Source organism: Orbicella franksi, chromosome 8, assembly GCF_964199315.1.
Source record: "Orbicella franksi chromosome 8, jaOrbFran1.1, whole genome shotgun sequence".
In the NCBI taxonomy this organism is placed as follows: domain Eukaryota; kingdom Metazoa; phylum Cnidaria; class Anthozoa; order Scleractinia; family Merulinidae; genus Orbicella; species Orbicella franksi.
The window spans coordinates 14,430,209-14,456,389 of NC_138152.1; the positions used below are offsets into that span (position 1 = coordinate 14,430,209).

The 26,181-nt window shown below is 38.1% G+C and overlaps 1 protein-coding gene and 1 pseudogene across 1 annotated transcript; both read right to left on the minus strand.

Annotated features, from left to right (window-relative positions):
• Positions 1-2,975: 2,975 nt before the first annotated feature.
• On the minus strand, positions 2,976-18,434 carry LOC145494179 (uncharacterized). Its single transcript, XM_081473639.1, has 7 exons — positions 18,362-18,434; positions 17,933-18,240; positions 15,179-15,293; positions 13,090-13,203; positions 12,209-12,322; positions 9,264-9,497; positions 2,976-3,446 (listed from the first exon to the last, which is right to left on the minus strand). Exons 1-7 carry the CDS (start codon positions 18,432-18,434, stop codon positions 3,133-3,135), a joined length of 1,272 nt encoding a protein of 423 aa, XP_081329765.1. The 3' UTR covers positions 2,976-3,132.
• Positions 18,435-19,136: 702 nt separating this feature from the next.
• LOC145494180 (uncharacterized) lies at positions 19,137-25,264 on the minus strand (annotated as a pseudogene).
• Between the last annotated feature and the right edge of the window lie 917 nt (positions 25,265-26,181).

Sequence of the window (26,181 nt, forward strand, 5' to 3'; positions counted from 1 at the left end):
AATGGTTTCAAAAATTTTCAATCAAAATTGAGCTGATGCGTTAGCTGCTAACCACAAAGGTTCCTGGAAGGAGAAGTTGCACGCATTGGACGAGGAAGACGTTTAAAATTCTCTAAGCATAATTATAATTACATCCTTGGCGCCGTTCGAAACAGTAACGGTAACATCGACTCAATCGGTATCTCTTGGGTCTTCTCTACACGGCCTTCACGTTGTGAACGAGTGCGCTTTTTCGTTGTCAACGGCATCTCTAAAGCCAATGCGTTTTACTGAAAAACCGAAAAGAAGAGACAGAAGCGAAAATTATCTTCTCACTAACCTGGGTGCGCGAGCGGTAGCATTCAGATCTTGCAAAGGATAGGCAACATTTGAGACTCCTAACCTTTGTATATGGCAAGCTCTATTTTTAAAGTAAAATGAGCCCTCACTTTATCAATCAACGTGCCGTCGTTTTCACACCTTTTGTGTATTTATCTCATTACACCGGAAGAACGCCCCAAAGTATATTTTCCTTCATATCTCTAAACGAAAATTTCAGCAAGTGAAAAGCATATTTTGGGTTCGTTTTCTGTCAGTTTTCAACGTTTGACGCTGAAATTTGGACAGAATGTCACCCGATAATCAGGCAAAAAAACCCTGTCGTGAATTTCTATTTCTATTTTTTTTTTTGTCAATAGTTATGATTATTTTAGCGAAGGGAATACACTCTCAAAAAGTGTAACCGCGTGTCCAGAAAAAAACAGAAGAGTAATTAAAACTTCCTAACGCCGTTTTTCTTTTTTTCAGAGAAAAGTGTCAAGAAGACACAGCGATGTTGGTCGCTTACTCCGGCTAAAATCCGACCGGAAACGAACTTGATTACTCGACCTCTGTACTTTAGGAAATCGGCCACTGTAGTTGGTTTTTGATTTTAACGAATATACCTTCGAAGTCTACAATTTTTTTATGCAAAAAAGCTTTCAGAAACTGGGGTCAGTTTGCGTCAAGCGTTCGACCACAACGCGACGCCAACGAATAATGGTCATCTGGGGTATAGTGATACCTTAAACACAGTCAAGCATTCGCTAATTAGGAGCATGTTACTGACTGTGATAAAAAAAGTGTGATGTAAAAGCTCCCGTAAGGTCTTACATGAATGGCTTGATACGCTCTGAGAGAACTATAGAACAAACAAGAGAAACAATGCCCCTAGCCCTAAAACAATAACAGCTGCTAACAATGAAGAGAATTACAAGCTCACGAGAGCTGCTACACTTCTGATATAAAACCTTGATTTCAAGGGTGTCTACAGACGGAATTTCTTGCTGTCGCTTCACAGCTTTACGTTATGGCTACTAATTTCGGCATTGATTAAAGGAATACGTCACGATTTGGGCATCAAGAAAGGCTTGGCCCAAATTTTACAAGTTCGTCGTTTGTAATCCGTTTGAATCTTCTCCATCGTTAACAATCCTTGTTCCTTCATGATTTATTCTTATATAACTCTTTGGTGTTTTTCTATCCTAGTATAATAACTTTTAATTTTAGGTTTATTCGAATTTAAAGATAAGTTTGTACGTGGCCGAAAAAACTTTAAGTAACGCGACTGAGCTCGTTAGAAAAAAAAAAAAAAAAAGTTTCCTCGGGCAACTATACATTCCTTCGTGCTATAAAAAGATAAGAGATATCACAATGAAATATCAAGGATTAAATACAGAAAAACGCCAAAGCGCCAATCTTGGTGGGACACCAAGAAACGGAAAGAAATGCTGTTTAACCATCAAAGGGCTTAGAAATTAATTAATTAATTTTCTCAGGCTACCTTTCATCACTGAACTTTTACCGTCTATCATCAAACAGCTCAAAAATTAATCGTCAACCGTCAAAAAACCATCTTTAAATGTAAACCGTAAAACTATAGTAACCGCCATTGAGACCCTCAGCTATTAGTAAAATATGGAGTTCACAAAATTTTCGTGAGAACAGAAGTCTTGTTGTCGATAGTATCTTGCAAGAGAGCAAGGCAAAAATGTTTGCAACCGCCAGAGCTTATTCCGGTTTTTGCGCTAATACTTCGCCGGTAATTATCCCAGCCAGTCCCCTATCGGAACAGGAAAATATTCGGCGTCCCACGTAATTGCTGGTTTTCAGTGTCACGCCATTCAAAATAGATCAAAATAAAAATCAAAACCGTTCAATAGATTAAGTCCAGAATCTGGGAAATGAAAGAAAGTAAATATGCAAAGACTTTCGCCAAGATTCTGGTTACAGCAATTTTTCTTATGCAAGATATGCGGAGAAATTTTTTACCCAAATTTATAGAGATTTGCATGGAGACGCCATGTTGGTGCGGCCCATCCGTAGGGGCACCAACATGGCGGCCGGAAACCAACAGAAATATCTATCACTGAATTTTGCTACAAAAGCGTGAATTTATCCCTGGAGGAACTCTAAAGTATTAAAATAATACTTTTTCTAAGACATACACTGTTCAGATAGCCAAATTCCCCGAAATAAGTCACTTTTTTTTTAACCATCGTGACAGCTCTCTAAGCCGTCATGTAAATGCCAAGTCACGCAAAAGCTTAGAAATTCAAGCGTAGTGTATCACAAATCCAAGAACCCATTCGGAGCGAAAATTTGTATGAATATTAGTTTTCAGCTGCTCTTACACATCATTAAAATAAAATCTCAGGAAGGTTAATAGTTTTGTAGTTTGAATTTTAGTGACGTCATGTGAAAACCAGCTATACACATACTAGGCTACGGTTGCTTCCCATCCCCCACCCCAAACTAACCCCCCACCCCCAACCCCCCACCCCAAGCAAAAAAAAATCAGCAGATCAATGAGATCTTTTCCTAACAACAACAGCGAACCACAACAACAAAAGTGGGAAGTTAAGAATAAATCTCATAGTACTATCAAAAATACTCATGCAAGCAAATAAAGGCCAAATAAATAATGACAACAAGTTAGGTCTAGCTCAGTAATGAAGTTAAAATTGAAATAAAATGGTCAAGACTTATTTGTATTGGTTCCAAAACAGCTCAAAACATAAAAAAGCAACTTACCTAATTCGTTTTAATTATTTTGCTTGTTTCTGTTATTTTATGCACGAGTTCAAAGCGTGAATAAGGGGATGTTAGGGTAAGTCAACCAAGATAAAACACCTCCACCTCATCAGGTGAGAAGTTATAAGTCCCAGCCAGGATTGTGAGTCGGTCTTGTACTCCACTTGGAAGAGAGTAAGTGTCGCCAAAGTATGTGTATGAATTAGTGTTATTGCTTGCATTGTCAGCAATGTAGATGTCACCATGAAATGTTGGACCATAACCTGAGTACATGACAATTGCACGTGATGGGTTCGTCACCATGCTCTTAAATGGAGCCAGACTTTCTCTATTGCGGAGTGAAAATATGAACGCATTGGAAGTGTAACCATAACTACCATTAACACTTTTCGTATCTGAAGAGAAGGGAAGAAAAGTAAAAAAAAATAATAACATACAAGTAAATATACAAAATATTATATATTCAAAATGCGGAGAAAGATATGAAGACATGATTAAAAATCGTAGTTATACACAGAACTTAAGCAGTTGTGAAATTAAAGCCTAAAAAAAATTCAGGCCTGAACGGGGTTCAAACCCATGATCTGTGCGATACCGCTGCAGTGCAGTGCAGTGCAGTGCTCATGCGTTCGAGTCCCGCCTGTCGCGGAGTGAAAATATGCACACATTGGAGGTGGAACCACATCTATTATCAGTGTCTGAAAAACAAGAACATTTCAGCAGAAATATTGATGGCCGAAGAAAGGATTAACAACTCGAAACCTTACAACTAGAAGTTGAAAATGTTACGACGTTCGTGGAGTCAGCTACAATCAGTACCTTGCATGCTAAGTGAGTACCTTGGTTCTCCTTATTAAACCGGGCTTTGCTTGGCATATTGAAATAGGAGTAGCAGAGATTTAAAATCCCAGTAAACCGGAAAAAATTTTTGAACCTCCTTAAACGCACTGAGAGCTCATGTTACTAACTTAAATAAAACAGGATATCTTAATAATCTACAAGTTAGTCGATGGTCCTTTGAACACATAATATTATAGTCCCTCATCATAGGCCTGCAATGCGTGCAGCGAGCTAGATAATAAAGCTGTCTGCACGCATTGCAGGCCTATGATGAGGGAGGATATGAAAGGCCGCGGGTAAGAACGTCCCCTGGATTTTTCGGCCATTTTTGAAAGTGCTCAAAACTAGCTGAATTTTAGCATGTGGGCTTCGTTTCCCCTGAGAACCATTGCTTTGAGGCTTTTTTCGCTGGGTTGCTCTTCGTTCTCGAGAAATAACGTATGCAAATAAGGCACACAGGTTGGAAAAACCGAGTGGTTTATTGCATACGCAATATCTCGAAAAGGAAGCAAACTTTAGCGCAAAAACTACGGGACATTGCTTAACACACCAGAACAAAACTGCATGCGAAATTTGGAGCGTTTTTGTCAAAGTTCACTTTTGATTAAAATACCTAACGCCCTTTTCCTGCCGAGTCCTTCAAATAAACGAAGCCGGGTCTTTCTTATGATAAACAGAGCCGATCCTTTGTTATGATAGCCAAGCCAAGCCTTTTTTATAAGTCGAAGTCTCGCCTCGGTTTATTATAACAAAGGATCGGCCCGCCGCGACCGCAAGGACTTTGATTTCACTTAGAACCAGCAAATTGTCAATTTCACGCAACGTAGATTAGCTCAATTTTGTTGATTTCAGGTCAAAAGTGGTTAAAATATTGACTCGTGTTAGCGCGCGACGGCAAGGATGTTGATTTCTCTTAGAAAGCAGCAAAATGTCAATTTCACGCAACGTATAAGCTCAAAAATGCTGATTTTAGGTCAAAAAAGGTTTAAATGTTGATTTCACGTTACCCCGTGACGGAAAGGATGTTGATTTCACGTAGAAAACAGCAAAATGTCAATTTCACCAACGTATAAGCTCAAAAATGTTGATTTCAGCTCTAAACAGGTAAAAATATTGATTTCACGTTAACGGGTGACGGCAAGGATATTGATTTCACTTAAAAACAGCAAAATGTTAATTTCACGCAACGTATAAACTCAAAAATGTTGATTTCAGGTCTGAATAGGTAAAAATGTTGATTTCACGTTAACGCGTGACGGCAAGGATGTTCATTTCACTTAGAAAACAGTGAAATAATAATATTAAAAACCAGGACTCTTACGCCATGTTCAGTCAGCTGATAAACATCGAAACTACCTTGGCGAACTAGGATAGTCAAATCAAATACAGCAATTAACGTAGATGCCACTACTAAACAGTCAAAGAAGAGGGCATATAGAGCGTTTTTATTGTCACGCAATAAAAAATAATATCAAAAACCATTCAGTAGATAAGATCAAGAAATTGTGATATTACTGAAGATAAATAAAGAAGACAGTTCTCCAAGTTTAAGGTGTGTGCGTTGTCCCAAAGTTGAGACATTCGTCGAAATGTTCCGCGCAAATTTACAGAGCCTAGTATGGAGCCGCCATGTTGCTGTTCTGTGGTACACCAATAAGGCGGCCGGAAAATAGTGTTAACATCTGGAACTTACTTTGGTTATCTGGGACAATGATTATCTGTACTGAACAAATAAACATTAAATAAGCACTTTTCCAAATACAGCAACGCTTTAAATGGCTAAAAATCACGAGAGAAATACATATTTTTCGACAAACGCGATCGTAGCTTTATATCACGCACCGCCATAACTTCAAAATTCAAAATGCGCTGGTACTTCTTATGCCTGATGAGGATAACAACTTTTGTGGCTCTTTAGTTTTGGATTTAAGAATTTGATGACTTCACGTGAAAACGCTCTATAAATAGAGCAAACAGATGAACAAATTAACCCTTCTGCGCAACGTACGGGTCTCCATACGTCTGCATGTCCAATACAATACTTACAATACTTTATTTAACCACGCGACACCTAGGAGCGCAAGCGCTCGTTAAAACGTGTGGTGAACTCAAAATTGTATAAAGAAAAAAAAGAAGAAATAGGATTAAATAATCTATGTAAATATGTAATATACAATAGATGCGTAAAATAGTTATGTACAAATATAATAAGAAATGAGTTATTTAAACCTAAAATAATTACCTAGTAATCGTTAAAAGTTAAAAGGTCGTTAGCGTCCCTTACAGATGGAGGTATTGAGTTCCAAATCCTGGCGGCTATAAAGGAAAAAGACTTATGCCGCCATTCCAAATTGCATCTAGGCAACTCCAAAATTGTACCGGACCCCCTTAGGTTATATGAGCTTACTTTAAAATTAAAGAGATCTTGAATATAGCTTGGAGCTTGATTATGTATGCATTTATACACAAGGACTAAGGCCTGAAATTTCCTGCGCTGTTCTAACGAGCTAATGCCTACAGTCTTCAAAAGGAACTCATAAGGGGTTTGCCTACCAAAGCCTAAAATCGATCTAAGAATACAATAGTTCGTGTCCTCTAGTTTATTAGCCTGAGTGTTGCCCACACCAAGCAATAAGGGCCCACAATACTCTAGATGTGGTAAAATAAACGCTTTATATAGACGGCCCATAACATCTATCGGTATAAATTTGCGTATTCTTCGCAAATCAGTTGCTTTAGCGCATGCTTTTTTCACTTGTTCCTTTACATGATGCATAAAATTAAGCTTACGATCTAATGTAACACCGAGAATCTCTAGTGTCTCTGTACTGTCCACAGACTTATTATTTACAAGAAAATCATAATGATAAAGCTTTGGACCGATGGCCATTGCCTGAGTTTTGGCACTGTTTATTTCCAAGTAATTCTGTCTGAACCACGATGATAATATACTGAGATCACTGTTAATAACATATTCCAGGACTAAAGGAGAAGCATTAGATACATACTCTGTGGTGTCGTCCGCATAGAGCTGCAAGGACGTGTTGGTGATTTCATAATTCAAATCATTAATGTAGATGTTGAATAGAAGAGGGCCTAGGAGTGACCCCTGCGGGACTCCGGTTCTCACAATTCTCCAGTCAGAAGAGACATGCCCATCAAGTTTGACTCTTTGCCTCCGTCCTGTTAAATAACATGAAATTAGGTCCAGAGCTTGTTCAGTAAAACCGTACGCCTTCAGCTTCGCGAGCAAAAGGGTATGGCACACAGAGTCAAAAGCCTTACTCAGATCTACTGCAACAGTGGCAACCGCCTCCCTCTCGTGAAGACTCAATCGCCAATCTTCCACTGTCTTCAGCAAAGCAGTACAACAGGAGTGTCCACTAAGATATCCAGAGAGGTTGGGTGAGAGCTTTGGTACAAATGCGGTGTAAACTTGGTCCGCTACAACACGCTCATATAGCTTCGACAGGGCCGTCAAAATAGACACAGGGCGATAGCAGGACTTCTTTGTCTCATCATTCTTCTTAAAAACTGGAGAGATATTGCTGCTCTTCCAGACTGTTAGTAATGAAGTGATTGATTAGTCTGGTAAGCGGTTGCGCTATGGCTGGAGCAGATATGCACAAAAGTCTCTGGGAGATAGAATCACAGCCGACAGCCTTCCTTGGGTTGAGTCTGTCCAAGATGTTTTTCAGATAATTCTCGTTCACAGTCGAGAAGCTAAATGATTGTGTATCGCCCTTCTCAGTAATAAGCTTAACACTCCGGTGGTCAGCAAAGTCTTCAATAGTTCTGTCAGTCCCTTCATTCACCGCCACATCACGAAAATATTCGTTAAAGATTTCAGTCACAGCCGGAGAATCGGTGACTACACCATCGACTTCCATCAAGATGATTTTTGACTGCTTCCTTCCTTTGTTCGGTAAGAGGGGTTTCATTTTACTCCAAAATTCACCGTGGTGTTTTCATGCCATTTCTTTTTAACAAAGTGACCCTGTTTCTTTGTTTTCTGTAGGCTTCCCAAGAGGCTTCTGTAGGATTCCTGGTGTGAAGCCTGAATAGACGATTCCGGCGAGAGATTTCGTGTTGAGCTCTGGGGTGATCCATGGTAATTGATCTCCTCTTACACGCTTTTTCTTCAGTGGCGCGTGCTTATCAAGCACCTCGTTATAGAGCTTCGCCCAGTGGTCCCACAGGTCGTCTACGTCGTCAAATATGTAAGCAGTCTCCCACGGGACCTCATTTAGCTCAGACAAAAAAGCTTCATCATTAAACTGACGCATGCTTCGGTATTCAATCTTACGTGCTTTCGGCAAAAGTTCAAAACACTACAAATCATGCCGATATGAAATAAAATCAACGCAACCTGTATCACAGATCTATGTTACAATCGATCGCTACTTGTTGGCCATTATTATGTTTAAATGAAAAAAAGCCGAAACAATCTAGTTACCAGTTCGAGAAAAGTCCGCAGAACGTGATCGCAATGCATGTCGGGAAGGGTCTTTACACCTCGTGCGCGGGAAAACATGGCGGTGGATACAAGACAAATCTTATAAGTCTAAAACCAGTTCTCCGCTTTCCAAACTTTGACGCTAGCAACGCTTGGCAAATGGGCACAACTCACGAGAGGGTATTTTTCTTGGGCAAGAACTGCTCTTGGACTTTTCTGCCTGGCTCGATCTGACTTCGAACGCCGATAACACGATTACGGTATATCGGCTGCCTTCGAAGTTTCAGAATACATTTTGATTCTTTAAAACGTGCTGATGACTTATGGGTTTATCAAAGCCTTATGATGCCTCTCAACCACCAGGCAGGCATACAAGGTACTTTAGAACAATGCTTAAGATATTAGTTGACAGAGCTCTAATGCGGCACATCACTTTTTTTGTTCGATGGTATTTCGTTTGACTCTCGATCGATTCACGTGTTGTGTTCACGTCACAATAACCGATGTAAACAATCTGTTCCTAGATTTCCGCTCTATATACTATTTTCCTTTGACTTAAAGACAGGTAAGATTCAGTGGAATACACTATAAACAGTCTGCCTGTTTGCTGTTCAACAAAATAATAAGAAGGTTTCTTTTGTTTTTCGTTCAACAAAAGATCTCCAAAAGATGCCGCTTGGAAAACTGAGTTTTTTGCATACGTTATTTCTCGAGAACGAAGAGCACCCCAGCGAAAAAAAGTTCAGCGCAATGTTTCTCAGGTAAAACGAAGCCCACATGCCAAAACTCAGCTATTTTTGAGCACTTTCAAAATGGCCAAAAACTCTAGGGGACGTTCTTGCCCGTGGCCTTTCAATTGCAAATGAATGCAAAAAAAATTGATTTTAGATTATTCGAAACAGCGAAATCATCATACCCCAGGGAATGTCAGTGTATCCTCCAAACACATACTGTCCATTTTTGATGATGGTAACCGTGTGATTTTTGCCATCACACCTTTTGTGAAAGCTAATGACAGCCCAGCCGTGAGTGGAGGCGCGGTAACAGAGCTCCCACAGAGGGTTCAATCCAACAGCAGGCGTCAGGAACTGAGAAAGACGACTTTGGTAAGATACATTTCCACCTATTACAGCCGAATGGTAAAACAAACCTGCAATAAGAAGGAGTAAAAACAAGGACTTATAAAACTTGTGTGCAATGACCTAATGGCTACTATCCAAAAGCATACATGTCGACAGCAAAAGGCGATTTTCTGACATCGCGGAAAAGCAAGGAAATGTAAGGAAAAGTTTTTCTTTTTTTTTTTTTAATAATGTAAGTAATTTCAAATTGCCAGTTTAGCAAAGCTACGGTGTCCTTTATTTAGAATTGATGCCGATATGGAAGTTTACTTTTTTCACTATTTACCGCAAGTAGTCTATCGCAACCGGTATAGAGCCTGAAATAGACAAAATAAATGGGAGTCAGATCAGCCGCTCGTATAGCAATATAGTTACTATGGGGAGGAGATGATTACCACTGGTGTCGGAAAGTACTTCAAAATGTTTAGACTTAGGTTTGTTATGCAGGGGAGTGGAAACGTCTCTGGGATGTGCAGCTTTATCATAATCCACTCAGGGGTATGCCAGGGATCCGCTCCTTTAAACAACTGTTTTCTAGAACAAGACCTTCTTCCTTCATTCCTTCTCTCTACTGAAGGAACAAATTCGGTCTGGAGCTATACACATCCAGCCAATTGTTCCTCTATCCTCCTCTCTTCTCTCATTGGATGTGAACATATGACCGAGGTACCACCTCTAATCGTGTGTAGCGTGTGTCTTCTGGCTGGCTTTTTTTGTTTTTTGCTTTTGTTTTGACATTGAATTATAGAAAATAAGCTCGGAAGAAGGACATTTCTGCTGGGAAAGGAAAGAGATTCAAGTCTCCAGCTATCTAGTTAAATAATTCTTGGTTAGTTAGTTAAATAAGTTTTTGGTTAATTTTTGGTTTGGTTTATCTGCTGGTTGGATGCACTGTGACAAATCAACTCGTTGCTTGCCACTTTCCTATGGCTGTCAATTAGTGAATACGCAGTTTGAATGGGTGTCGATCGTTTATCAGCCTTGTGACCCTGTTATATATTTAATCACGTATTTCGAAACGTTGATGATCCTTTATGCGACGGTTACCTGTTTCACATTGTGTCCTATAATTAAATCCTGGTGCGCAGCTGCAGTTGAATCCGTTCACTCGGTCTGCGCAGGTCCCGTTGTTTTTACAGGGATGACTTGCACAGTCATCGATATCTGTTTTAGAAGAGAAGATTGAAAGAAACAAAACATACAACAGATGATGTTGTATTTGATGGAGCCCGCGGAATATAAACAGGAACAACAACGAGTTTGTACACCGTCAACTAATTCTCAATTGCCAAATTTTTCTTTTTTTTCTTTTAAGAGTCCCTGTCCATAAATATGGAAAATAACTCGGCAAGGGTCGAAAATTCGATTTCGCTCATATTTCTACGGTAGATAGGTTAGGGCATTAGAAAAACTACTGGATAGTATTTTTTTTTTTTTGTCAAAATATCGGTTTATTTCAAAGAAATATACAAATTAACAAATTCCGTTAACGCACAAGTTTATTAAACAAGTTTGAGAGCCTCGCATGCAAAACCACATCATTCTTCCGTCTTTAAAACACTCAAATATTTTTCTGCAATGTTTAAATGTGTACTGGGTTGATTTTAGGGAATGTTGCGGTTTTTGTTGGCTGCAAAATAATTAAATTTCGAAAACATGTATTTCATTCACTTAAAAGTACTTCGTAAAAATAATTGATTTTCACCATGTGCGAAACCTTCAAATGCATTAAGCTTCTGGTGGTTGAATAGCAGAAGGATGGTCTACAGATTCCTGTAAAAATTTCTTTGGGCAAATGATTGTGAGCGACGGGAGAGCTTTTCAAAGTACGTTAAAAATGCAGATATTTGACCATCCATCGTCAAATTTCAATTTACGTGTTAGACATATATTTTAGCACGCGCCACGTCTTGAGCTATATTAAGTTGAAATAGACACAGAGCTAATAATTTCGAAATGTTTCAACCTTATTTGCTGTAAAAGGCAGGTCCAAAAGCCGATTTGACGTGTTTCTGTCACCATTCGTCGCACATAAAGCAGAAGTTTGCTTTTGTTTACACAACGTCCGATGTACATCGCCAACTGTCAACTTATTTAATGGTCGAATACCATAAATCTATGACCCTCTTTCGACACATATGATCACCACTGCATCTTAGTCAAAAACGGATAAGTAATTTGTAGATAGTTGCTTGCTTTGCACTACACCAAATTATTACGCTGATCACGGTTTGATACATGTTTTCGAAATTTAATTATTTTGCAGCCAACAAAAACCGCCACATTCCCTAAAATCAACCCAGTACACATTTAAACATTGCAGAAAAATATTTGAGTGTTTTAAAGACGGAAGAATGATGTGGTTTTGCATGCGAGGCTCTCAAACTTGCTTAATAAACTTGTGCGTCAAATGGCGATTTTAACGGAATTTGTTAATTTGTATATTTCTTTGATATAAACGGATATTTTGCCAGAAAAGCTATCCAGTAGTTTTTGACATGTCCTAGCCTATTTACCATAGGAATATGAGCGAAATCGAATTTTCGACCCTTGCCGCGAAATTAAGAATTTGTCTGATTTTTACAGGCAGGCACTCTTAATGTTTTGTGTTCTTTTTCTGACTAAATCTAGTCAGACCCTTTTTTTCTAGAACGTGTTATTTCAAGAGGTCAAAAAGGATTGGCTGTTAATAAACTGAACGCATTGCAGTCCTATTAAAACTCGAAATACTAACACTTACTTGTTTCGCATTGTGTTCCATTAAAGCCTGGTGCGCAGCTGCAGTTGAATCCGTTCACTCGGTCTGTGCAGGTCCCGTTGTTTTTACAGGGATGACATACACAGTCATCGATACCTGTTTTAGAAGAGAAAATTGAAAGGAAAAAAAAAAAAAAAAAAAAAAGACAACAGATGATGTTATATTTGACGGAGCCTGGAATATAAACAGGAGCAACTTCAAGTTTGTATACCGCGAACGCATTCTGAAATGTCAAATTTCTCTGATCTTTTTTAACGCTTTGTGTTGTTTTTCTGACTACATATATTCAGCCCTTTTTTTTTTTTTCTGGAACGTGTTACGTTAAGAGGTCAAATAGAATTGGCTGTTAATGCTGAAACTGAACGCATTGCAGTCCTATTAAGTCGAAATACTAATACAGTCGAACCTCTAGTTGCGACCCCCTCCCGTAAGCGACCTTCTCTCGTCAGCGACCTGTTTTCCAAAATACCAAAAGTTTCCCAATCAAATCACTATATTTGGAACCTCTTACAAGCGACTACCTCTCGTAAGCGACCGCGACCACTTTTAGAGTAAACGTTTGAAATTTTCTTTTCTTTTCAACCTCCCCTAAGCGACGATTTGACATATAATAGAGCGAAAATTGATAATAAGGTGTTGTAACATTATGGCAGTCCTGGGTAGTATCGAGAAATGCTGCGGGAAGTACCGGATATTTTTTAATCGAAAGCACAAGAATAAGACACTTAAAACATGGGTTAAGAGTCTGCAGCTACCATATGCTAATTAGGTAAATTTTGACTTAATATGTTCTAAGCTCTCGTAAGCGACCAGCTAGGCCTGACATTTTGGGTGGTCCCTACGGGAGGTTCAACTGTACTTACTTGTTTCACATTGTGTTCCATTAAAGCCTGGTGCGCAGCTGCAGTTGAATCCGTTCACTCTGTCTGTGCAGGTCCCGTTGTTCTTACAGGGATGACTTGCGCAGTCATCGATATCTGTTTTTGAAGAAAGTTGAAAAAAAGGAAAATTGCAATGGCTGAAGTATCGCAAACGAATTTTCATTTTACAGCAATATTAATTTATCGTCGTGAACTGGCCTCCTGAAATAACAACAATACTTTGGCAACAGAACAGCCATTCTTGTTCAAAAAAAACTCAAAACCGTCTTCTAATGAGCTAATGACAGTTTGAAATTTTATTTATGTGATGGATTGTTAGCGTTGCTGTCCGATATTGTTCAAACTGAACACTAAGTTTCATCTTATTATGTACTACAGTTACTTATTTCGAAATGAAAACAATACGCATTCGCATGAGAAAACAATCACATATTTATATTTCCACGTTTTCTTTTAGCATAATCCAATGACTGACTATTACCAAATTCAAAGTGCAAAGAGATGCTAATTGGTTATATCGTTTCCATTCGTTCTTTGATTGTCTGTATTTTAGTCATATTATGATCACCTAATATGATGAAGAAAATATTGGATTTGCTCATATTTTTCATGTAACTAACAGTTACCTTTTTCACATCGCGTTTCATTAAATCCTGGTGCGCAGCTGCAGTCGAATCCGTTCACTCGGTCTGTGCAGGTCCCGTTGTTCTTACAGGGATGACTTGCACAGTCATTGATATCTGCTTTAGAAGAGAAGTTTGAAAGGAGAAGAATTTTAACAGATGAGGTTATATTTGACGGAGCCCAAGCAAAATTAACAACTCAACTGTATTTGTACCCAGCCGCGATAGCACTATCAATCTACAGTAATGTTTAAAAATTGGAACTACGTCACAGCTTGCGCATTTTAAAAAAAATCAGCCTAAACTATTCCAGATCGTCGTTTGTACTGTGTGTTATTCTTTTGCATCCTTAACCATCCTTGTTTCTTTACGGATTATTATTATCTCTTTATTTTCAGGTTGCCCTCAATTAATTTCAAGGTGACCAAACTCTATTTAACAATTAGATTTCGATCTTGAGATTTCTCTGAGGGGAGAGAGAGTTAATGAGGCCGAAGGCCGAAACAACTATTACCTCATAGAAATCGAGAGCAAATAGTTTAATTGTTTTAGTAGAATTCTAACTGTAATTTGCTTCAAAAAACGACTTCAAATATTTCTGGTCTGAATATTAAACTTCTCGCTTTAGAGAATTCGCGCAGACTGAGTTGTCAATTTGAAATTTTCAGTTGTGTGCGCGCGCTTATCAGTTTCGTTCAAAAAATTCCAGTTGTTTTTTTTTAATTCCAGAAACCGTGAATGTCCTTTTTCAGTCTTCTCTGGAATTTAATTATCCTTTTGTTTGTAAATGTTCTCTCAAAACTTCGGAAAAACGAGAAAAAGTTGAAATTTTATCGCCCACACCAAGCCACTGGACACTAATGGCTGATAGTGTGCAATGGCTCACCCAATCAGATTGCAGGATTGGCATTAGTGTTCAAGTAGAATTCTACTAATGTCTACTATCCGCCTACGAACTGTCCGCCTCAAATAACCACAACAATTTGGACACAGTCCATTCTTGCTGAACACAATGTAGGCAAATAAGATCACTACCATTGTGCTTGAAAGTACTTGAAAACTGTTGGAATTTACGTTTGCTACTGAGAAAAGATTTCAGATGTCCACCATTATCATAATCGAGTCAAGGGCAAGTAACGCATCTGCTCCTTGAAATGTTTGTTCCACAGACGATTGCTTGTTCACTGGGAGACTTATTGCCACCTGCCGTCTTAAATACCGCAAGGCCTATATAATCGCTACTGCTATAAATATAACCATTTATGGAAATTTTTCCCCCTTAAGCCTAGGGTATAGTTGTCTAAACCCAGATAACTTGAGAGGCTCAAAATGTAAATTATAAAGGGTTAAAAGAAAAAAAGAAACTAAGTTCTGGTGTAGTCAAACAACATTTTTGATTTTAAAATTATATTTACGCGATCATTGTTCAAGTGTTATCGTCTTCTTACCTGTTTCACAAGTACTTCCTGTGTATCCTTTCACACAAAGGCACAGATAGCTGTTCTTCTCATAAATTGACACGCAAGATCCACCGTTCTGGCATGGTCCACTCATACATGGAGACTAAGAAATAAATTGATATTTAGTAATCGAAGGAAAGCTAAGCAAAGCTAAGGTAAGCTAAGCTAAGCTAAAGCTAAGAAATAAACTGAAATTTAGTAACTGAAGGCAAGCTAAGCTCAAAGCTAAGGCAGGCCCAATAAACACCAGCATGGTTAATGAAGACTCTGCGTTTTATTTCGCTAACGACAAAGAAGTTTCAAAGGTAGGAAAAAGAAAAAGAAATTGACTGAAAGCTTTTCCGCTGGGAGTGAATTCACTTTGATCGATGGTGGAAAACATTTCGGCAAAACCATATCCCAACTTCATTTAGACAAGAAATTGTTTAACTAATTCTGCACTTAAAAACTTCTCTTACAGAATCTTGAGGACAATAATATTCCACCAATGAAATTGTGCTAATAACTGGACAAAAATATATATGTATAAATTCGTTTAGTAACTATTCGGCTATTTCCGAGAAAACCGACGGCAACACATTTCGGCCGTTTTATCAGGATTTATATAATAATTAAATGAATGCGCGCGCTCTGATTGGTCAATCAGCTATAGTTTATTGTGCCAGTAAACTCATGGAAATTTTGCGTGTCTTCTGAATTATTATATGAAAACAATAGACCACAAGTTTCTATGGTTTATAGGCTGATAAACCGCTTAGGATATTGGAAGAACACTCGAAGAATTCGTAAATCACTCGCCTGTGACTTGTGATTTACGAATTCTTCTCGTGTTCTTCCAACATCCCACGTGGTTTATTAGCGTTTAAACCATAGAAACTTTATGGTGGTCTTTTGCTTAACTGGAGGACAGGAACCTTCTGGTTGCGTGATGATTCTGTGTTCTCAAAAAATGAGAGTGGATTAAACTACGACGATACAGGAACCTTCTGGTTGCGTGATGATTCTGTGTTCTCAAAAAATGAGAGTGGATTAAATTACGACGATACAGGAACCTTCTGGTTGCGTGATGATTCTGTGTTCTCAAAAAATGAGAGTGGATTAAATTACGACGATATCGAAAGTTGAACCGAGTACAAGTACAGGAACGTTCCCTTTTTCTGCCAGTGCCGAGAAGGATCATTGAAGGTTTTCTCGAATTTGAATAAGGAAAGAAGTTAGACTGACCAATAAAAGTTCAAAAGAAAACGAATTATCAGTGACAGTGGTGAAACCGGATTAAACACGTTTTGCATTAACATTTTTTTGGAGTACAAAAAGTGTTGTATTTTTGGGTTGCTTTTTCTATAGAATACACAAACATTGGATCAATGTCAGCATGTGGGCAAATAATCTTATATAAAGATAACTAAAAATGTCAAAATCGCCTTATGTAACTCATGACTCCAAGATAGCCATATATAGCTTTTTTCTTAAATTAGCCAAATTAACATCCGTAAATCTGCTTCCTTAATCGGCCCTAAACTGATTTTTTGCCGGAATAAAAGAGTAGACGAAATCTTCCGACCTTTTGCTTCATGGAAAATAAATTAGAGAGGGATTTAACTGTTTGTTAGGTTTTGTTGTGCGAGGTTCAAGATCTAACTTACTCTGTTCGACTGGAGACTTGAGTTTTTACTTGTGTTTACTCGTAATTGTCGGTGGAACAAAAATAGGCTTCTTCAGAGAAGGATCCTGTTTTCCTGTTGGAAACTTTGCCGATGGAAATTTCTGTTTCATTTACAGGTTTCTACTTTTCTTCCTCACAAGTTCATGGAGAATAAGTTCAAGGAAATGGAAAACAACCAGGTATTTCGTTATATTTAATTTTTTTACCGCCGCGCTTGTTCGTAAGGTGTTGCTTTTGCTGCTGAAAACAAAAAAAATAGAATTTCATATCGTCGCGGTACTCGTATATCAGGCAATTTTTGTAGAGAAAATGAGTGGGCAGTTTATTTGCGGAAAATTTGAAATGACAAGATCTTCCTGTGTGGATATTTTATGCTTCATGAAAAATAAATGAGACAGGAAGTTAACGGCTGCTTGTTAGCTGTAGCTTTGTTTTACGAGCTTCAAGGTCTAACCTACTAAGTTCGATTAGAGTCTTTAGTTTGTCGCTGTCTCTATCCCTAATTGTAGGTTGAACGATATTATACCTCTCAAGTCAATTATTCTACTATATTTATTTTTAATCCCTTTTAACAGGCTGCGCTCGTTCGTAAAATATTGATTTTACTACTCGGAATTAAAATTTATTTCCTTTGGGCCCCCTTGTCATATCCTTTATATATTTTTTCTACCCTAATATTTCTGTAGAAAAAAATGAGGGCGCAGTTTTCGCTCGAAAAAAAAATTAAGTAGAGAGATCGTTTTGTGTGGATGTGTTTTGTTTCATAAAACGTCATACGCTGAGTTAACCAGGCTGTTAGCTTTGTTTTACGAGCTTAGTAGGTCAAACCTAATCAGTGTCGTATTCGCGCTTGTGTTTTCTTGTAAATGTCTGTTGAACAAAATTAGGTCTCTCAAGTCATTTATCCAGTGATTCTGTTCTATTTAGGACATTTGTATTGACATTATACATTGCTGCTGAAGAATTTTAAAAGTTTGATCCAATGTCTCCCAAGAACTTGAAGATATTAGTTTACAAAGAAAAAAAAATCTGTTATCAGAATGCATTTGAAGAGTTTGTCATAGCGAAATACTTACCCCAATACTGAAGTGATGGAAAGATTGGCTGTTGATGAACTTGTCCGAGTTGTTGTACTTGTCCGATGGGAGTAGTTCACATAAGATTCTTACGTTGATGTCATAAAATGCAGCCAGGTTAAAGGAGAAACATGATGGTATGTTAACACATGCAACGCCACATTCTTTCCCATTGAGGACATAATCAGTACCAAGACTTGTGACGTTTAGGTACGAGAACTTGTGGGCCTTGAATTTGGCAAAGGCGACGCCATTGTGAACTCCTCGGCTGATACTTTGAGCACCTGCGTCAATGACGTTAGGTGAACCTGTATTGATTTCAACCGGTAAATAAATGATTACGAAGCCTCTCAAAGGTTTTATGAAAGTTCTGAATTGGGTGAAAGAATAAGCTTTATGTAAAAAAAATATATATACATTCAATGCTACCTTTTGAAGTTGCTATGGCGCTGAATGATACCATCAAAGCCAAAAAGCTGGTAGAACATTGAAAATGATCCATCCGAAACGTGGATCAAAGCCGCCAACTTCCGCGGCGAAGACTAGTCAAGCGCCATTCGAACCTGTTTGCAAGGAAGATGAAATCTATATTGCGGGACGTCTGTTTTGCGAGAGCGATAAGGACCGCTTTCAATGTAGGCCCTTGAGCGGCTTTAGAGCGCGGGTTTTTTTACAGTGTGTTTTCACTGGTGTTTTTTTTTTTAATTATCCAATGCATGGGGGTGGCGGGAAAGTTACTACGTAACCAATCAACGCGAGGTAATTGTGTAATGAAAAGCTGTAATCATTAGCTAAACAGTCTCTCTTGGGGCGATTAATATGACCCCTACTATTCAACGGTCTATTTTGATAGTCAGCTGACACACTCGTTGAAAGCCCACCTTAGTAGTTTGCTGTCTCACGATCATTTTTTTGACTGCAAAGTGCAGAGTTATCGCAGACTTCCAACATTTGGAAGCACGCTATGAGTGATAAATAGCTGTTTGTTTTAACTGACGTTCGTTGGGGAGGATTGTCTGACAGGATAAGAAAAATGTCTGTGTAGGAGGCTTTTTTCAATGAGAAACATTATCATAAATTCAATGCTGTTGTTCGAAAAACATCATCAACTACCCTTGAAATGGCTTTGTATGAGGCTTTATGTCCTTATTTCTCCAGTGGCTCAGTAGTTAGAGCATCCGGCTAAATCACAGAGGGTAGTGGGTTAAAATCCCATCTGGAACTCCGATTTTGTTTCCGAGTTGATGCTATTTCCACATTTAATATTCCTTGTATTTGTAACTTTATGTTCTTCATCGACCAAACTGCCTGGAGCAATGAAATTTAACTATATTCCGAATATAGACTATATTGTAAATAAAGAAAAGAAATTGTTTGGCATGTCACCTTACTAATCATAATGGAGAAGAACCGAAGGGGAAATCAGTTTTCAGTGGACACTTTTTGTCTTGAAAATGTTTCCCTGTTGCGATGTGTATCTCGAACGAAGGCAAGAGCGCTTGTTTCGCTCCGCGGTAATAAATGTATATTTGTTTAGAATTTTAGCTAAAGTTTTCAGTCTGCAGTCTGCGTTTTACACTAAGCGATACTTAGTATGAGTCACACAAGCTCAAGCATTGATCTATTCTGTAAGCCTACTGTGTCCTGATTATAATTACTGTTAATGGTCGTTACTTTCCATTGATATAGACGAATCAAAGTCAATTGCGACAGATTTCTCGATGTTTTATTCTATTATGTGCGGGCGAGAAAAATATTCTCGCGAGCAAATATCTCTTCCGATAAAAGCCTAAGCATTTGGCGTCACGTGGAAGACTTTGTTTTGTTTGAAATTATTTCTTACTCTGTGAGGGAGTTGTTAAAAAGTTCCCAAAATTTGGTGGAAAATTAACCTCACAGGACCCCCATAGGGCTGATATCCAGAACCCGGGTGGAAAACGATGAATTATTCCAAACGGCAAATTCATCATGCACCAGGGAATGTCAGTGTATCCTCCAAACACATATTGTTCACTTTTGATGATGGTAACCGTATGATTTTTGCCATCACACCTACTGTGAAAGGCACTGGCAGCCCAGCCGTGAGTGGAGGCGCGGTAACACAGCACCCACTGAGGGTTCAATCCAACAGCAGGCGTCAGGAACTGATAAAGGCGACTTTGGTAAGATACATTTCCACCTATTATTGCCGATTTGTAAGACAAACCTGTAATAAAAAGGTTTAAAAACAAGGACTTATAAAACTTGTGTACAGTGAGGTAATGGCTACTATCCAAAAGCATATACGTCGACAGCAAAAGGCGATTTTCTGACATCGCGGAAAAGCAAGGAAATCTAAGGAAAAGTATTTTTTAAAAAAATAATATGAGTAATTTCAAATTGTCGTTTTAGCAAAGCTACGGTGTCCTCAATTTAGACTTGATGCCGATATGGAAGTTTACTTTTTTACTATTGGCCCCAAGTAGTATATCGCCCCGGGTATACAGCTTGAAATAGACAAAATAAAAGGGAGTCAGATCAGCCGCTCGTATAGCAATGTAGTAAGTATGGAAAGGAGATCACTAGTACTGGTACGTGTCGGAAAGTATTTCAAAACGTTCAGATTTATGTTTGCTATGCAGAGGAGTGGAAACGTCTCTGAGATGTGCATCTTTATCATAATCCACTCTGGGGCATGCCAGGGATCCGCTCCTTAAAATAACTGTTTTTTAGAAAAAGCATCTTGGTGGAGGGATATTCTTGTCGGCAGGGTAAATTCCTTCCTATCATTCCTTCGATATACAAATATGCTCGGAAGAACGAAATTTCCGCTGGGAAAGGAAAGAGATTAAAGTCTCCAGGTAACTAGTTAAATAATTATTGTTTTATATTATCTGCTGGTTAGACGCACTGTGACAAATCAGCTCGTTGTGTGCCACTTTCCTGTGGCTACAAATTAGCGAATACGCAGTTTTATTGGTTGTCGATCGATTATCAGCTTTGTGACCCTATTATATATTTAAGCACGCATTTTGAAACATTGGTGATGATTTATGCGACGGTTACCTGTTTCACATCGTTTCCCATTAAAGCTTGGTGTGCAGCTGCATTTGAATTCGTTCACTCGGTCTGTGCAGGTTCGGTTGTTCTTACAGGGATGACTTGCACAGTCATCGATATCTGTTTTAGAAGAGAAGATTGATAGGAGAAAATTACAACAGACGATGTTTTATTTGACGGAGCCCGAGCAAAATTAACAACACAACTCTATTTGTACCCCGCCGCGATAGTACTTTCAATCTACAGTAATGTTTAAAATTTAAATTGGAACTACGCCACAGTTTGAGCATCTGGAAAAATTCAGCCTAAACTATTCCAGATCGTCGTTTGTATTGCGTGTTAATCTTAACCATCCTTGTTCCTTTACGGTTTATTATTATTTATTTATCTGTATTATTCTTTGGCGTCCATAACCATCTTTGTTCCTTTATGGTTTATTACTATCTCTCTATTTTCAGGTTTCCCTCAATTTCAAGGTGACTGAGCTGTACTGTCGACTATCCGCCTACGTACTGTCCGCCTAAAATAACCACAAGAATTTGGACACAGGACAGCCACTCTTACTGAACACAATGGAGGCAAAACAGATCACTACCGCTTTGCTTGAAAGTACTTGAAAACTTTTCGAGTTTATGTTTGCTATTGAGAAAAGATTTCAGATGTCCGCCATTATCATAATTCAGTCAGGGACTAGCAACGCATCTGCTCCTTGAAATGTTTGTTCCACAGACGATTGCTTGCTCACTGGGAAACTTATTGCCACCCGCCGTCTTCAAGTAAATAGCAATTTTTTTTTTCCTCAAGGCCTATATAATCGCTATTGCTGTTGATGTTACCATGTATGGAACTTTTTTCCCCTTTTAAACCTAGGGTATAGTTATTTAAACCCAGATAGCTTGAGAGGCTCAAAATGTAAACTCTAAAGGGTTAAAAGAAAGAAAGAAACTAAGTTCTGGTGTAGCCAAGCAACATTTTGGACTTTAAAATTATATTGGCGAGATCATTCATGAGTTCAAGTGTTATTGTCGTCTTACCTGTCTGACACGTACTTCCTGTGTATCCTTTCACACAAAGACACACATAGCTGTTTTTCTCATACATTGCCACGCAAGATCCACCGTTTGGCATGGTCCATTCATACATAGAGACTAAGAAATAAAGTGATATTTAGTAACTGAAGGTAAGCTAAGCAAAGCTAAGCTAAAGCTAAGAAATAAACTGAAATTTAGTAACTGAAGGCAAGCTAAGCTCAAAGCTAAGGCAGGCCAAATAAACACCATCTGCGTTTTATTTCGCTAATAACAAAGTAGTTCCAAAGGCAGGAAGAAAAAAAAAACGACATTGACTGAAAGCTTTCCCGCTCGGAGTGAATTCACTTTGACCGATGGTGGAAAACATTTAGGCAAAAACATATCCCAACTTCATTTAGAAAAGAAATTGTTTAACTAATTGTACACTAAAAAACATTTCTTACAGGATCTTGAGGACAATACTATTCCACCCAATGAAATTATGCTAATAACTGGACAAAAATGTATATGTATAAATTCGTTTAGTAACTATTCGGCTATTTCCGAGAAAACCGACGACAACCCATTTCGGCCGTTTTATCAGGATCTAGAGGACAGGAACTTTCTGGTCGCGTGATGATTCCGTGTTCTCCAAAAATGAGACTAGATTAAATTGCGACGATATCGAGAGTTCAACCGAGTACAAGTACAGAAACGTTCCCTTTTTTCTGCCAGTGCCAAGCAGGATCATCAAATGTTTTCGCGAATTCGACAAAGGAAAGCAGTGAGACTGACCAATAAAAGTTCAAACGAAAACGAATTATCAGTGACAGTGGCGAAAGCCGGGTTAAACAAGTTTTGCATTAACATCTTTTTGGAGTGCAAAAAGTGTTGTAACTATGGGTTGCTTTTTCTATAGAATACACAAACATCGGTTTAATATCAGCATGTGGGCAAATGACCTTATATAAAAATGACTAACAATATCAAGATCATCTTATGAATCTCATGACTCCAAGAGAGCCATAGGTTTTTTTTTTTTCTGAAATCAGCCAAATTAACATCCGTAAATCTGCTCCCTCCGACCTTCTGTTTTTGCTTCATGTAAAATGAATTAGAGAGGGATTCAACTGTTTGTTAGGTTTTGTTGTGCGAGCTTTAAGATCTAACTGATTTATTACTCTGTTTGACTGGAGTCTCGAGTTTTAACTTGTTTTTACTCGTAACTGTCGGCGGAACAAAAATGGTCTTCTTAAGAGAAGGATCCTGTTTTCCCGTTGGAAACTTTACCGATGGAAATTTCTGTTTCATTTGAGGGTTTCTACTTTTCTTCCTCACAAGTTCTTGGAAAAGTTCAAGGAAATGAAAAATAACCAAGTATTCCGTTATATTTAATTTTTACCGCTGCTCTCATTCGTAAGATATTGCTTTTGCTGCTGAATAAAAAAAAAAGGAGAGAGAGAGAGAAAAAAAAAAAAAAATAGATTTTCGTATCTTCGCGGCACTCATATATCAGGCAACTTTTGTAAAGAAAATGAGTGGGTAGTTTTTTGCGAAAAAATTGAAATGACAAGATCTTCCTGTGTGGATATTTTATGCTTCATGAAAAATAAATGAGACAGGAAGTTAACGAATGCTTGTTAGCTGTGGCTTTCTTTAACTAGCTTCAAGGTCTAACCTACTAAGTTTGATTGGAGTCTTTAGTTTGTCGTTGTTTTTATCCCTAATTGTAGGTTGAACGATAATATTACACCTCTCAAGTCAAGTATTCTATTATATTTATTTTTAATCCCTTTTAACAGGCTGCGCTCGTTCGTAAAATATTGATTTTACTACTCGGAATTAAAATTTATTTCCTTTGGGCCCCCTTGTCATATCCTTTATATATTTTTTCTACCCTAATATTTCTGTAGAAAAAATGAGGGCGCAGTTTTCGCTGGAAAAAAAAAGAAGAAAATTAAGTAAACAGATCGTCTTGTGTGGATGTGTTTTGTTTCATAAAACGTCATACACTGAGTCAACGTGGCTGTTAGCTTTGTTTTACGAGCTTAAAAGGTCAAACCTAATCAGTCTTGTATTCGCGCTTGTGTTTTCTTGTAAATGTCAGTTGAACAAAATTAGGCCTTTCAAGTCATTTATTCGGTGATTCTGTTCTATTTAGGATATTTGTATTGACATTATACATCACTGCTAAAGAATTTCAAAAGTTTGATCCAATCTCTCCCAAGAACTTGACGATATTAGATTACAGAGAAAAACAAAACAAAACAAAAACAAAACAAAACAAAAAAAAAAAAACAACTATTATCAGAATGTATTTCAAAGAGTGTCATAGTGAACTACTTACCCCAAAACTGAAGTGATAGAAAGATTGGCTGCTGATAAACTTGTCCGAGTTGTTGTACTTGTCCGATGGGAGTAGTTCACATAACATTCTTTCGTTGATGTCATAAAATGCAGCCAGGTTAAAGGAGAAACATGACGGTATATTAACAGATGCAACGCCACATTCTTTTCCATTGAGAACATAGTCAGTACCAAGACTTGTGATGTTTAGGTACGAGAACTTGTGGGCCTTGAATTTGGCAAAAGCGACGCCATTGTGAACTCCTCGGCTGATACCTTGAGCGCGTGCATCAATGACGTTAGGTGAACCTGTATTGATTTCAACCGGTAAATAAATAATTACGAAGAGAGTTTCCTTATAGTTTCTGTGCGGCCGTTGCAACACTTGCTTTCCGAAAAACTCTCAAACCGTCAGTTGTATGCAGCTTCCTAGTTTAGTTCATTAGTCCCGTGTAAACAGCTTCTCCAATACCTGTTGTTAAGTTACGAAACCTCGGTTAGCAGTGACTGTGGTAAACTTCTCTCGTAAAAACACTTCAATATCTTGGCGCGCTAGTCAAGCGTTCCATGCTGTTAAAATCCAACAATCCTAGCTGAAGGAGATCGAAATAGGAAAAGCCTGTTTTTTTTTTTGTTTTTTTGTTTTTTGTTTTTTTTCAAACAAGTATTGTGATCTTTTTAAGTCTTTTTTTGAACTGATAATACTTGAATTATGATTCCTTATGGCTTCTCTCAAAACGCTAAGATAGATCAAGACACTGCTAAATATAATTAGGTTTATTTGCAGGACGTAACTGTTAAGAATCTCAGAAAAGTGAAGCAAGTTAGGGCCAGTTGTAACACAAACCTTGGACAAACAGATGTTCTGTTCATTGCTCCCTGTTAAATGTCGTTTTTGCACATGATGGTGATGAATATTAAGCGCATGTTTGTGCATTGGTTAGATACTCTGGCTGATCGAAATGTTTTGTCAATTTAGTAATAGCCAAAGAAAAATTGTGTTGTATGAAGAAATGTTACTTTGAAGTAGAATTTTGATTAAGTCCCTCAAAGAACAACAAAACACGCTCACCAATATCGTGTCCACTTAATTTGTCCAATTATTGCATACTCGATATTCAGTTTGGTATAGTATAACTGAATATTTCCTAATTAGATTTTAGAGTTTTTACAGGCCACATTAATATATGTATTTTTTTTTCATAAAGCATTTGTTCAATTTTATGTGGTATTAAACGTGAGTTAGATTTCAGTGAAATGTGCGTAGTATTGTTCTCGACCACAAGAAGCTGACGATAACAGGAAAAAACTGTGCCAAGTGTCATTATGTTATAATCAAATTACTGGCAAGCAGGCCCTTGCACTCCTCGTATTACTGTTCTTATTAACCGAGCAGGAAGTCTGTATTGGAGATTATTATATGGCTGTGTCTCACAAGGACTGGGAACTACCGAATTCACGAATTTGATTGGCTGAAATCGATATTGACCGCGGTCTAGATTTTCCAATCTAGACCGGCATCTCGACCGATTACATTTTGCCGTGAAAAAGTTGCAAACTAAATACAAAAATATTGACTATTTTCTTCCAAAATATTAGTTCCAGAAAATATTCATATTATGGAAGTGCCAAGCCTAATGAGAAAAAAAAGTAAAGAGGACGAGCAAACTTTGGCAGAATTAAGTTCAGCTCATCGCCGTTCGCAAGCAAAATGTCAGCTTGTACAAACCAGTTACATTAAACGAATTAATTTTTTCTTGTTTGCAATGTAATAAACACCTTATTAACCGAACTTAGTCGGTCTGTATGTGAGAATTTTGGCCTCGGTCGTGTATACAGACCTCACTGCGTTCG